The sequence below is a fragment of the Acomys russatus genome, chromosome 1, assembly GCF_903995435.1.
Source record: "Acomys russatus chromosome 1, mAcoRus1.1, whole genome shotgun sequence".
Lineage (NCBI taxonomy): Eukaryota > Metazoa > Chordata > Mammalia > Rodentia > Muridae > Acomys > Acomys russatus.
Genome location: NC_067137.1, coordinates 83,632,430 through 83,646,708, shown reverse-complemented (window position 1 = coordinate 83,646,708; position 14,279 = coordinate 83,632,430). Strand labels below are relative to the sequence as shown.

General features: G+C 46.1%; 1 protein-coding gene across 1 annotated transcript in view; it reads right to left on the bottom strand.

Moving 5' to 3' along the window:
- Prkch (protein kinase C eta) overlaps positions 1–9,694 on the bottom strand; it is a 214,789-nt gene extending 205,095 nt beyond the window's left edge. The window contains exon 1 of the mRNA XM_051147557.1: positions 8,812–9,694. Within this exon, the coding sequence (XP_051003514.1) occupies positions 8,812–9,174 (363 nt within the window). The 5' untranslated portion in view covers positions 9,175–9,694. The remainder of the gene's footprint in view (positions 1–8,811) is intronic.
- Positions 9,695–14,279: the final 4,585 nt, after the last annotated feature.

Here is a 14,279-nt window from a genome sequence, read left to right as displayed (position 1 = left end):
TACTTGGGCTGGAATTTTGCTTCCCACATTCCAGAAATAAAGGTATAGGCTATGGTGTCACCAACTCAAACCCTCCCAGGCCTGAGAAGGCACTGAGTCAAAGGGTTGCTTTCATAACAGGGAGTGGTGGAGTCTGTGGCAAACTGGAGTGTCACAGCACTAAATGGCCCCCGTCTCTGTGTAAAAATAATCTGTACCAAGTGAGTACACCAGCAGGCTGTCCGCAGGCCCATCTGCGTCAGGAATCTTGGCAGTTCAACTTCTCTAACTCTCAAGATGCATACAGAACATGAGACGCTTTATGATCCAAATACCGTGTTAACTGCTCTCTGCCTGTGGGGTCGCAAGTATTTGAAGGTTATTTACAGATGTCAAAACTTAATTCCTAGCTGGGCTAGGTGGTGCACCCCTTTAATCCCAGCACTTGGGAGGCAGAGGCAGGTGGACCACTGTGAGTTCAAGGCCAGCCTGGTCTACAAAGCAAGCCCAGGACAGCCAAAGCTACACAGAGAAATCCTGTCTCAAAACAACAACAACAACAACTTAATTCTCTCCCATAGTTTGCAAAAATGGAAACACCTCTGGGGTTGGGGGTGGGGGCACAGTGAGAAGCCCTGGAAGGCTTTTCACCTGGGATGTCGCCTGGAAAGCATCAGTCAGTCAGAAGTTCCTGTTCCTTCTGAGGAAGGATTTCTCTGTCATTTAAGCAAAACAGGCCACCCATGGCTATCTATATAAAAGCATTATAAATCAGATCTTGTCTCCCCTTCTGGAAAACGGTCCATACTTCTCCCAAACCAGTTGCTTACTAACTAATACCTGCTGATGGCCACTGTGCTGTAATTTCCTGGCTGTTTTTGTTTGTGGGTTTTCCATCCTTAATTTATCTCCTCATTGGAACTAGAAGACCTATGGAGGAATGCACTGTGTCTGTTTCACCCGCTGACTCTCAGAGGCACAACATCAAGCCTGGCCCACAGCTCACCCTCCATGGTGGGCATGCCTAGCTGGGTCCTTCAGCTGCACTAGCTACTGTCACACTAGCTACCTCAAGATGGAAGAAGACGCTTAGCTGCTTGCCCGCTGTTATACTCTGAGCTGCTGCAGACCAGTATCACAACTGTCTGTGAGAGGCAACCCACCCATGCCCCATTCCTTCAGGCTGGAGACACGGAAGCCAAGAGGAATAGATGGGGCAGCGAAACCAGAACTGGAAAGGTCAGAGAAGGCTCTCTGGGACGGTACTGTCTGCAATGAGGTGGGAAGCATGGGTGGGAATTAGCACAGTGAGTGGCCAGTGAGGAGCTGGAAGGTTCTCACCCTGCAGAGTGTGGGGTCTACAGAGCACACCAGAGGCAAAACAAAGTAGAGACCTCAGGTTTCCCTGATCAGGCTTAAGAAACCAAGGAAGAAGAGTCTTAAGTTTCTGGGTGGCAACTGAGAAAGGCCACTCTGGGGATTATCACAGTAAGTGCGGAAAGCAGCAGTTAGAGAGTGTCACAATTCAGGCTCCATTTTTTACTACATTCTAATAAAGGGGGACTTAGCCATTGGTGCACAATGGATTAAGTAATAGTCAACTGTTGAATAATAGAAAAAAATTAGAGAACCCCCCCCCCCCGCGTACTCTGTCACCCACCTCATAAAAATGCACCCACCTCTGTCACCTTTTGAGATGCTCTCCAGATAACCACACTGCATGAGGAGAGGTGACTCAGGCTCTACCCACCAACCTCAGCAGCTGCTCAAGGCTGCTGAGGATTTGCAGTTCTTGCATAGGCCTCCAGCTTTAACACTGGGCTCCCAAATTGGAAAAAAAAAAAAAAAAAAGTCAAAATAAATAACCAGGTATTGTCCAACGCAAACATTCTATAGACTTCTAGAAATGTATAAAACCAGGAATTTTTCATCTGTGTTAGTTGCTTGCTATTGCTGTGATAAAGACCATGACTAAAAGTGACCTGGGGAAGAAAGGGTTTATTCCGTCTTGGCAGGTCACAGTCCTTTACTGAGGAAACTCGGGGCAGGAATCTGGAGGCAGGAAATGATGCAGAGGCCATGGAGGAACTCTGTTTACTGGTCTGTTTTCTTATACGACTCAGGAGCACCTGCCCAGGGGTGGCTGGGCCCTCCCACACCAGAAAACCGGCCAGCCCCACCATGCAGAGCATTTTCGGGTTACCAACATAGTCAGTGGGCATAAACATTCAACCTGATTGTTCAAGCTCACGTGGGAATGCCACTGATAAACAGGCACAGCACTGATTGGCTTCAAAGATGAGGGAAATGTTTATTTGCCCAGTCACATTAAAAGGTTTTATATCTATTTGTTTTTGTTTTTGTTTTTTTGTTTTGTTATTACAAATATCTAGTGCCACACACCACAAACCCCAGTGCTGGGGTTAGGATAGCACCCTGCTTCCCAAGAGCTTACATGAGGGCTCTTAGCCCAGCTAGCATGGATAAAGCCCCATGCTAGCATGGATAAACTTCTATCCCCAATACTGAGAAAAAGGCAGAGGTACAATAAAGAAATTGATTAACAAAATGATCTCAGAGAGCAATAAGAACAGTGCAATTAAGGGTGAAACAGCATGGCAGGGAGAATGCTTTGAGGAATATGGCTATCTATCGGAACCCTAACCTGCATAACAAAGCGACCAGCCCTCCCAGAGCAAAATCCATCTTCCGATGAAAAGGAGGGACCAGATAGCTAATTCAGACAGCGAAACATACCTCCCTAGAGATTCTAAAACACATTCCGCCAAAACACTGCGAGCTAGTCAGTGTTAGACACTCCTTATGGCTGGCTCAGGGGGCAAAAATCAATCATGAGAATTAATGACTGCACTACAGAGTACAAATGAGAGTAAACCAACTGGTAGAAGATATAGAAGAATTTGAGTGTAAAAAAAAAAAAAAAAAAAAAAAAAAAAACTCATGTCCCTGTGTCCAGAGATCAAGTGAAAAGGTGATCAGTGGCTGCCCACAGGTAAACAGGCAACTTCACATCAGAGGACTATCACACAGGTATCTCAAAGAGAAGCTGAGAGAGCCATGCTCCATGGCCACACGGAACAGAATGTCTTCTCGGGAGGTTGCACAGGAAAACAGCCTGGGATCCCGCCAAGCAGGTCCTTCCTTCCTGAGGGGGCGCCAAGGTCTTTCCATGACGCAACCTCCAGCTCCTCCTGCCTCCTTCATGTCCTCTGCACCAGCATCAAGTTTTAGATACCAGGCCCTGTTTGACAAGTCAGAAAACAAGAGCAAATACCAGGAGGAAACCGGAAACAGAGCCTGAAGCGAACTTTGGATATTCTGCAGCCCAAGAAATTATACAAAACAAACAAGTTCTAGAAGAAGCAGGAAAAAAAAAATCTGAGTGACAATAGACATGTTGCTGTGTATATCACTAATTTCATCTGTTTTGATCGGAATCACAATCTAATGTTAAGCATTCATGTTTGTTGCATATGAGTTCCCAGTTTGGGAGCCATCACAGATGAAATTACTGTGAATGGTCACGCACAAGCTTTATTATGAATGATGATGTCTCTTGGTAAACACTACGGGAGATAATCATAGAGTGCATACATGTTCACTGTTTTAAGAGACTGTCATAGTGTTTTCCAACAGGGCTGCAGCACTTGAGCTTCCTAGCATCTATATGGGAGAGCTCCAGCTGCACCTTCCATAACCTACACTTGTGGTGGCCGGGGTGACTGACCTTGGCCTTTCCAGCGGGAACATACAGATATTTTGTTGTTTTGCTCTCATCTGCATTGCCTTAGCTTAGAGATTAGGATTATGGGAGTGTATTGCCATGTGCTATTTCCTACAGAGGTTCTTATTCAAATACTATGGCCTGCTTTTAAGTTGCACAAATTGGGTATTTTCTCACTATTGCTGAGATGTTTGGAGTTATTTTGTATATTTGTGTTTTAAGTATTTTGCCTAACTTACACTAGGCAATTATTTGCTCCCGGACATTGGCTTGTGTTTTCTTGTACATCTTTCAAGAAGCAATTTTTAAATTTGACAAATCCCAATCTTTGAGGTTTTGGATTTGCTCTTTTTTATTTTTTTTTAAACTGGAGATTATTAAGATTTTCTGCTATAATTTTTTACAGAAACCTTACAGGCTCTTACTATAGGCCTATACGATTGTGAGTTAACGTTGTGTATGGTATGGGGTAGAGGTCAAAGCCTCTTCTTCCCCACATGGCTACACAGCCCAGCCACTTGTCGACAATATTGACATATTTCCAACTGAACTATCTTCTTGGAATTTTTGTCAAAACCCAACTTATGGTTTGTGTGTATGTCTGTTTCTGGACTCTTCTGTTCCCCTGGCCTATGGTGACACTAGAATAAACTCTAAAATCAGATAGTACAAATCCTTCAATGTGTTATTTTAAAAAAAAAAAAAAAAGATTCTTTGACTAGTGTAGGTCCTTTCTATCTCTATATAAATTAGAAAAAGTCTGTCCATTTCTGTGACAAGCCTTATTGAGATCCTGATGGAGACTGCTTTAAATCTAATGAATATTGTGGAGGAACAGGGTTCTTAATAAGTCGGAATCCTTCCAGCCATGAACACACCACACTCTTTACTTCAACAATGTTTAATCCTTTCCACTGAAAAGGATCTCTCATCTATTTTATCTAATTCATCCAATTTCATCTTAAATTTTCTTAAAAGTGATTTTTTTTTATTTCAGATTTCAATAGTTCACTGCTAATAATACAGAAATACAGTTAATTTTTGTACACTAGTTTGGATCCTGCAAACCAGCTAAACTTGATTGTTGGTCTTCCAACTTTTTTTTTTTTTTTTTTTTTTGTCTACAAATAAAGATGGTTTTACTTCTTCCTCTGTGATCTGTGTACATTTTGTTTCTTGAGACTTCCTTATTGCAGTCTTGGATGGTGTGGAAAAAGTAGAATGAGCAGCACACTTGCCTTGTTCCTGATCACAGGGGAATATTATTCACTCTATCATCACTAAGACGTTCCTGCACATTGGCACAGATGGCTTCTCTTGGGCTGAAGAAGCTTCTGTCTATTTCTAACTTGCTTAGAAACGTTAACGTGAATGGGTTTTTCATTGTCCCCAGTGCTTTTCCTGTACCTATGGAGGTGAGCACACAGCCTTCACTTGGACCCTGTCCACATGAGGAGTGCAGTGGCAGTTCCACAAACATTAAACCTACCTCAGAGTCCTGAATATATCCCTCATTTGGTTAAAAAGTACTATCTACTTGCTATCGTGTTGAATTTAATTGACTAAAATTTAAAGCTTTTCTGCAGCGAAGATGATACCTGCCTGCAGCTGTCTTGGTTTGTAATGCCTTGGTTGTATTCTGGTATAATGAAGTAAGCTGCTTCGCTCCATTCTATTTTTCAGAAAGAATCTATACAAAGTATGTAATAATTCACCCTTAAGTACATAGTATAAGTCATTAGTACAGCCATCTGGGACACCGAGTTGTGTTGTTGAAGACTTCTAACTACAAATTCAATTAGTTTAATGGTTTTAAAATTGCTAAAGTTATTTGAGGGAATTGGGCAGTTTAGATCTGTTGAAGCAGTTTGTGCATTTCATTCAAGTTGTAGAGTTCCCTGGTACCAGCTGTTTAGAACCTACCCCTGCCCTCCCTTACAACGATGGGGGGCCCGTGTGATATTCTCTTTCTTTTTTTTTTTAAAGATTTTATTTATTATTATGTATATAGTGTTCTGTCTGCATGAACATTTGCAAGCCAGAAGAGGGCATCAGGTCTCAGTATAGATGGTTGTGAGCCACCATGTGATTGCTGGGAATTGAACTCAGGACCTCTGGAAGAACAGATGGCGCTCTTAACCACTGAGCCATCTCTCCAGCCCCCGATATTCTCTTTCTTATTCCAAGCACCGAGACCTCACATCTCCTCATCTTCATCATTCAGGCTAGAGGCTTATCAATTGCAAAAAAACAGAAAGACTCTGCTTTTTCTTCCTTGAGTTCCTGTTTTCTACTTTGCCAATTCCTGTTATCTTTACAAACTTCCTTATTCTTAGCTCAATTTGCTCTTCAGGGCCAAGGTGAAAACACAGCTCTTTGATTTGAGGTAGTACCAATTCCAGTGTCCGATGTGATCAATTTCCATCTAAGAAGAAACTTCACCTGTGTGTCACTACCTTCATTTATCTTACATAGACTGAATAAAATGAGTGTACAATTAATAAAAGCGTGAGAACCTGTTCCATGTCAGACACTGGACTTGGCACCAGATACACATTTTCTTAAGTAGATCTTACCCCTTTTCCTCCTTCAGAACAACAACAAACTTGCGTTAAAGCCAGAATTGTTGGTTATCTTCTTGATACTTGGAAAGTATCTTGGGCAGTGAAGCATAGAATTTCCTGGTTTACTCTAACAAAACAAAACAAAAAAGCTGTTTTATAAAGCTCATAGTTGCATCCCTTTCATATGGTCCAGCAGTTCCCAGATATTTTTTTTAGGTCAGAAATTTGTAGTTCCACTAGCAACCAGAATAATTTTTATTTTTCCACTTAAACTGTGAATAAATTACATACTTGAACTTGATAGGCAAATGTGTTTCTATAGTCCATAAAGGATAGTTTTGAAGAATATGTCCCATGCAGTTTCATCTAATTTCTTAACAAGAAAACATTCTAGTCATTCTATTCTCAGTTTCAAAACACTTAGAACTACATAGATAGATACCACATAGGCCATAGATATGACAAATCACTAGTTCCAACATCATTTAAATGCTGGCCCTATCCTACCATTAAAGTTTTCCAAAATGCGACCAGTGGGTCCTATTAAACATCTAGGCTTAATTTTATGCAAATATAGATTTTGAACTTTAGTTCACATTTAAATCTTCACTCATCCCCTGCACCAAAGATCAGCTCCATGTTCCATCCCCCCAACCCCAATTAGTTAACCCTGCACTGAGCTTTTTTTTTTTTTTTTTTTTTTTTTTTTTTTTTTTATCATGGCCTCAAGTCTAGGTCTTCATTTATCCTCCATAGTCTCCATCTTTACTCCTTTTTCTATCACCTAGGAAGTCGGTAAGTACTGATGCTGGAGTCCCACACCCAGAGGTTCCTATCTAGAATATTTTAAAGTAGAGGTGTTTAAAAGCTCCCACAGGATTCAAATCCTCAGGCTAGTCAAGGCTGTCTCCAGTAAGCCCTGCTTCTCGTGGCTGACAGCCAGACTGCCCCACCATTCTCCAGCGCCTCAGTCCTCTAGAGGTTTACCCAACCTACCTCCTAACCAAACACCAACTGAAGAGTCTCATGTTCACTTCAATGCCACAGACAACCTGTAAGCGTGTTCTGGAAACTGAGGCAAAAGTATTGTCCCGAGTTCAAGCCAGTGTGGGCTACTGTGTGAGAGCCTGTCTCAAACCAACAACAAAGTTAACTTTTAACTGTATTTTATCGGATTCCATCTAGCCCACTACTATATTCCAAAAAAAAAAAAAAAAAAAAAGAAAGAAAGAAAGAAAGAAAGAAAGCTAGGCCGAGGTGAAATTAACCCTGTAATTTGAGAACTAAAGTTAAACAGTCATGGATATCTTTTTTTTTTTTTTTTAATTTCTATTCAAAAGGTGATTTTCTTTTTCTTTCTTTTTACACAAACCTTCTGTGCTAATACAGACTATATGGTAAAATTAACAACACTCCAAAGTATAAAGCATATATCTCAATGAATCTTTGTCACGATCCACCTGGTTCCATCACTTGTGACTTTCAAACAGATTCTGAATGCCGGTTCACCTCAGGTTCCAAGCCCACTGCTGTCAGAAACTGAGACCACTATTAAACTCTCGAGTATTCACCGCATGCTGCCTTTGCCAGATCACTTCACTAGAATTATCATTTCAGCATCTCAGTGTGAGCACAATAACCCCAGCATCACAAAGACAGAGTGGGGATTAAGAAATAAAGGCGTTTTTGGCACTGTGTGTGAGGCACTCTAGAAATTAACAGGAGAAATTCTGTCTCCGGGGAACTATGGGAACAGCAGCGGCATGTAAGAAGTTGCGCGCAGCTACATGTCAACCGAGGGAGGGCAACCAAACCTAAGGTGCTCTGGCCACCTCTTCTTGCCAGTGGAATTGTTTGGAAACACTATTGCAGCCCTCCCTCACACACACCCAGGCTGACTGAACTTAAGAGCAAACAAAGAGAAGTTTCAGCCCCCAGTCCCTGGGGAAAGCTAAACAGAACTCTGCCAGGGTGCAAAGCCGTGCTCTCATCCTGCCAGTGTAGCTTTTGTATCTCAGGGATGTAATGGATGTGCATGCCGAAACACGTGTGCAGGGCCGTGTGGCTGAACCAACATGCATCCATAAACACTATGAATAATACTCGCGAGAATGTATGGCTTTCTCCTAAGAAGTGCTTAAGCACTTTACTCAAATCATATCACGTTCATATCACCTCTTCTCTAATTTTCCTTAGCAGATATCTACCGAGTTGAGATTCCTAAAACCCCTATCCCGAGAGGAGGTGGGTGGTGCTTTCTATCTCTGTGGGGCTTCCCATAAGCGCAAAGTCCAGGTCCACAAAGAGGACGGTAGCCAGGCCGGCTTCCCAGAGTCACACCTGCGCCCGCACACACCCACGGCTGTCGCGTCAACAGTGCAGGCCACCTGAGAAAGGACCAAAGTCTAGAGGGAATTCCCTCCGCTGCGGAGCGATGAATAAGCGGGTCACAGACAAGAGTTTTGACAAATAAAAGAGGGAAGGGTCCAGCAGACATGAAGGGGCGAGGCAGTTGCTACTCACCCAGCCTTCGAAGGTGTCCGAGGTACCCGCCGTGCGCAACAGCTCCTGGAACTGCAGCGTGCAGTTGGCCACAAAGTGGTCATAGCCTAGGGGAGTCTCGTGGAAGACAGCTAGCTCCAGGTGGCCGCCGTCGGTGACATTGGCGCAGAATTCCTCATTGTAGGTGGGTTTGTTGGTCTTCTGCTTTGTGCTGGTCTGGCCCACGCGTACCTGGTCCACGCTCACCGTCAGGTAGGGGTCCAGCAGCTGGTGGCCCTTTTTGAAGAGCGAATGCCGCAGGGACCAGCGGGTGGGCTGCAGACCCACAGCCTCTCCGATGCGGACCCTCAGATAGCCATTGAACTTCATTGTGCCAGACGACATGCCGGCGCTGCTGCCGGGGCCCCGGGGGGGCCGCGCTGGCTGGCACCCGAGAGTGGGGAGCCCGGGCTCAGGGCAGCCCTCGCCGCAGCCACAGGCGTGGAGGCAGCTCCGGGGAGAAGCAGCGCCAGATACCCCTGCGACCGGCCATTCCGCCTCCTCCAAGGTACCTTCTTCCCCTCCCCTCCTTCCCTCCCGCCCTTTCTCCAGAGGTGGAAAGGAGGGGAGCCGGGCTCCGAGCCCTCCGCGGGCTGATGGGTTCCCGATGGTCTCTCTGGAGCGCGCGGGGCTCGCCCCTTCACCGGGGCCAGGCAGATTGTCTCCCCGGAGAGCAGGAGCGACCCGTCCGGCTAGCTCCAGCCTTGGCGTCTCTGCCCCCGCCTCCGCCCGCTTCTCCTGCCCCCGCCTCCGCGGGCTCACGCTCTCCCCCACTCGGTGAGCTGCGAACCAGGAAGCAGCCGCCGCATCTCCTAGCCGAGCGCCACCAGGCTCCAAGTTCTCAGAAGCCCGCGCGGGCTGCCGCGCCTTCCGGACCCCGGAGGCGTGGCGCACCCCCCACCGCCCCCACCCCGGCAGCCCGGCCTTGAGGGACGGGTGCCCGGACACACGCGGTAGAGGAAGTCTGAACCCCCCACCAACCCCCGGCGAGTGGATCCCGCGCTGAGTGCTCCCGGATCCCAGCTTCTGGTGGCCGGGTTGGCGGCGCTTTTCGGGCGGGCGGAAGGCTGCGCTAAGGGGCTGGACAAAAAGAAAGGATTCCAGGCCCACTGCCAGCAAACACCTGAGGCGTAGCAGACAGGCCGGGAGGATGTGAAAGATCAGCTGCAGACAGTCTCCCACCCAAGGCGGTAGCCTGGACAGCCTGCCCTAGGGTGGCAGAGCCCTAGCTAGAGGCGGGCTCACACCGTGAGAAGGTACCTTTTCCTGGTCTTTACTGGGATGGCTAATCCCAGGTTCAGTTTAGATATCCTGTTTATGTGCCTTTCCTACGGAGAGTAATTAGTTGTTTTGTTTGTGTATTTTTTTTAATAGGACAATGGTAAAGATGGAAATCCTGTACTCCACCTTCCTTGGAGAGGTGTGTCACTGCACAAAGAGCAGGAAAGATTGGTTCTGCGGGAGACTGACAAGGCCAAGATGTAATAAATCCCTTCCTCCGCCAAGAGGTGGATACTGGTCCACCTAGTCCTGCATCGTTAAGGGTAGAAAGTGTTCACGTGAGCCACCCTTCGGATCTGATTCCTCTAGGAACACTTTAGGTTGTTATTGTTAAAGTGGGCAGACTCCGAATTCACCTATCTTGTGGCTTCTGTGGATTTTGTCCCCTCGAAATACCTTTTGGCCTAATCCACTCTACCACAAAGCTTGCTCCCTGAGGGCCAGCCACAACCAGTTTGTCTCCCATAAAGTCTAGGCCATTCTTAGGATACTTAAAGACACTCTGGCCCGTACTGGTTCTGATGGAGCAGGTTGGTCTTTGTAGCACCCCTCCTGTCACCTGAGTTGGCTCTCTGAGAAGGTTCTCCTAATTTCACGTCAGTGGATTGAGGCCTCTCCAGTAACAGCCCCACATGTAGGATGAAAGCTAGAAAATGGCCCATGGTGGGGAGAGCCTCGCTTGGAAATTCCAAAGCTCCCTGAGAGAGTAGAGCAAGGATTAGCAGGTCACTTCAGTTTAGGCAGAGCTCTCCAACATGTGCTAGCAAACGTTGGAGGAACTCCTAGGGAAGAGGTCAAGCCCCCTGAGTGACTCAACTTTATCACCTTCTCTAAAGAACTGGGTCTGTCTGGCTTCTCCAAAGAGGTGGCTTGCCTTAACCGATGAGGTGCCCGGCGGTAGTAGTGGCACAATCCCATTAATAGTGGCCATTAATCCCAGCACTAGTGAGGCAGACTAGGGCAGATCTCTGTGAGTTCGAGGCTAGCCTGGTCTACAGAGTGATTCCAGGACAGCCAGGGCTACACACAGAGAAACCCTGTCTGGAAAAACTAAAACAAAACAAGAACCACTGTGGTGGCACACACCTTTAATCCCAGCCCTCAGGAGGCAGAGGCAGGCAGATCTCTGTGAGTTCAAGGCCAACCTAATCTACTAAGAAAATTAACAAAAGAACCACTGAGGGATTCGGCTGGTAGCTATTCCGCTTTGGCAGTAGAAGACTGTCCCCAAATGAAGAGCTGACCTGGGCTTAGGGTTGGAGGAATGCCAGGCATTCCATGTTCACTGTATCAGGCACCACGGTGGACAGTGGCAAGACAGCCCAAGTGCCCAATGCTCCTATAGGGCCTATAAACAACAATTGAAAATATCACACATGGCAAGTGTAGAAAAAGAAAGGGCCATGGGGCCCTGACACCTGCAGTCCCTGTGGATGGGTGGAGACTTCTCCTCTGAGGAAGGAAAGCAGCAGCAGGCTTGGGTCAGATGCTCTGAGAAGCAGCCAGGTTTGTCCTGTCTGAGGAACAGAGAGGACTGGGTAGCTGGAGACAGGAAAGGTGAGAGCCAAGTAGGGAAAAGGTACCCTGAGAAGATGGCCACACTGCCAGACTGGGCATGGGAGGGCAATCAGGAGAGAGGCTATGGACATTCCCTATGGGCAATCTCAGAAGCCCAGGAGGCTGCTAAGCAGAGCCAAAGCAGGGTGAGATGTCTGTTTCTTTAAATATTTCTTGGGCCATGTGGCCAATATATTGGAAGAAGAAGCCTGGGCGGAGAGGGATCCTGTGAGGAGCTTATTGTTGGCTGGGATTATCCATGGAGACAAAGAAAAATAAATTAATTTGAGAACGGTTGAGGTGGAATTGACAGGTTTGGAGGCTAGATTGAATGGAGGGCATGAGGAAAGAAAAGATTCTAGCATGACTTGCAGAATGCCGCTTAAGCGACTGCGTCCATAGGGGAGCCATTAAGGAGTTAAGAAACGTTGCTGGAGAAAAGATCTGTGGGAGGAGATGAAGAGCTCAATTTGAAACTTGTCAGAGTTTGATGTATGTTTGATACATTTAAGTGGAAATCTGAAACTGGGCAGCTGGCTAGGTGATTGTGACAGTCCAAGGGACAGTCTGAGCTAAAGACATAAATTTAGGAGCCAAGGTATATAGATAGTAACAGAAGCTAGGATAGTGGGTGAGACTATGCTATGGGGGTAAAAAAGACAGAGTGTAGCAGGAGGTAAAGAGGACAAAGGGCTACTCGGAGACCCTGACATTTATTGGTGGAGGAGATGAGGGCAGGGTTGCTGGGCAGCATGCAGGAAAGGAGGGGGAAGGCCAAGAGGGTGTCGTGTGCAGGTACTGTGGAAGGCAGAAGAAAATGGGTTCAAAGAGAGAGGAGTGTTCACTTACATCAGATGATAAGCACTGAGCCCTATGGTTATGGCAATGCACAAGGGTTTGGGAATCTTTGTGCTGTTTCTGTAGAGGGAAGGCGGTAGACGGCCATTCAGAGTGGGTTGAAAAGTAAAGACTGTGAGACAGTACCACAAGGTTTGGTCAGCATGGGGAGAAAGTGCAGCGAAGAAGAGGAGAGAACTCTTGGAGAATGGGTAGCAAGGGAAGGCAAGGGAGAGATCACCCAGCCCTGAGAACACAGCAGGATTGAAGGCATGGACCTTGGTTTAAAAGAAGTTATCTAGCTAAGCACACGTGGTTGCATGTGCCTCTAACACAGCTGCTGGGAAGTCTGAGGTAGAAGGATGACCTAAACTCAAGTTCAAGTCCAGCCTAGGCAATACAGCCAGGCATCAGCTCAAAAGGGAGAGAAACATCTGTGTTTGTGCTTTAGTCTGCTGGCTAAAGCTGTCTAATTAAAGTCACACATTAGAGTGAGATAGTTAGATACCCCCCAAAAAAATGCCACAGGCTAAGTGCAGGTCACCCCTGGTATTTCTTAGTGCTCATGCGCTTTCTCACCTTCTTCCCCTCTTTCATTACCTGCTGTTCCTCTGTCTCTTCCCCCCCCTCATTTTTAGATGGGGTCTCTCTATGTAGCCTAGGATGCTGGCTATGCTGGCCTCAAACTCACAGCTAGCCAGAGCTGTCTCAAAACAACAGTGACAAAGAAGAAAAAGATGGGGCTGAAGGTACACACCTGTAATTTCAGCACTTGGGAGGCAAAGGTTGGTAGATCTATGTAGCCCTGGCTGCCCTGGAACTCTCTACATAGACTGGGCTGGCCTTGAACTCACAGAGATCCACCCTCCTCTGCCTCCTGAGTGCTGAGGTAAAAAGGCATGAGCCCCGTCACAGGCTTTTTCTTCTTCTCTTACTGCTTTCCTGATTTTCTCCTCCAGTAGCTGGCTCCTTCTGGACAGCCAGAGGCAACAGCTGCTGCCAGCTCTGGATTCCCACCCTCCACCTGCTCAGCAGCCCTGGCACAGCAGGTTTTCCATACCAGCATCTTCAAGTCAATCTCCAGGAAGATATGTGGCTTCCAGGAGACATTTAGACAGGGACTGTCTGTGTACCCAAGCCTCACCCGTATAACAGCTTTTATTGCAGATCTGGAATAAGTCGAGAAGTCCTTTATGTCTGTGCATCCTACCCAGCACACTACATATACGTGATGCAATAAAACAACCAATGTAATAGAGGCCGTGCGGCCGCTTTGAAATCTGTGCTACTACTGATGCTTTGGAAGCAGAAAGATCTTTCCTTAGTGCTTCTTAGCCATGCGGTAACTGGGTTTCTCTGTATGTGGTTCTTAGCACACTTTTTAGATGATTTATTATTATTATTATTATTATTATTATTATTATTATTATTATTATTGTCACCATTGTCGTCGTCATCGTCGTCATCATCATCATCTCCTGGGTTGACTGAGTCACTGCCAGTTTTCTGACTTCTTAAGGAATGTTTCACTCAACACTTGTCCCACTTTTAAAATAGAATTAGAGGACTAGGCAAATGTCACAGCCAGGTCAAAACTTACTCTATGTTCCTATAAGATGTCACAGCCTTCGGGGAGCAATATGACAGTGAACATCAAAGGACTCAGAGCTGGTTCTTACACTGCAAACATCTAGTAACACTTGGATGTGTAAATCTTAGAGTAACAACTCAATGGCCTACTATGCAGTTATTAAAGCACATATAATTAACAGCAG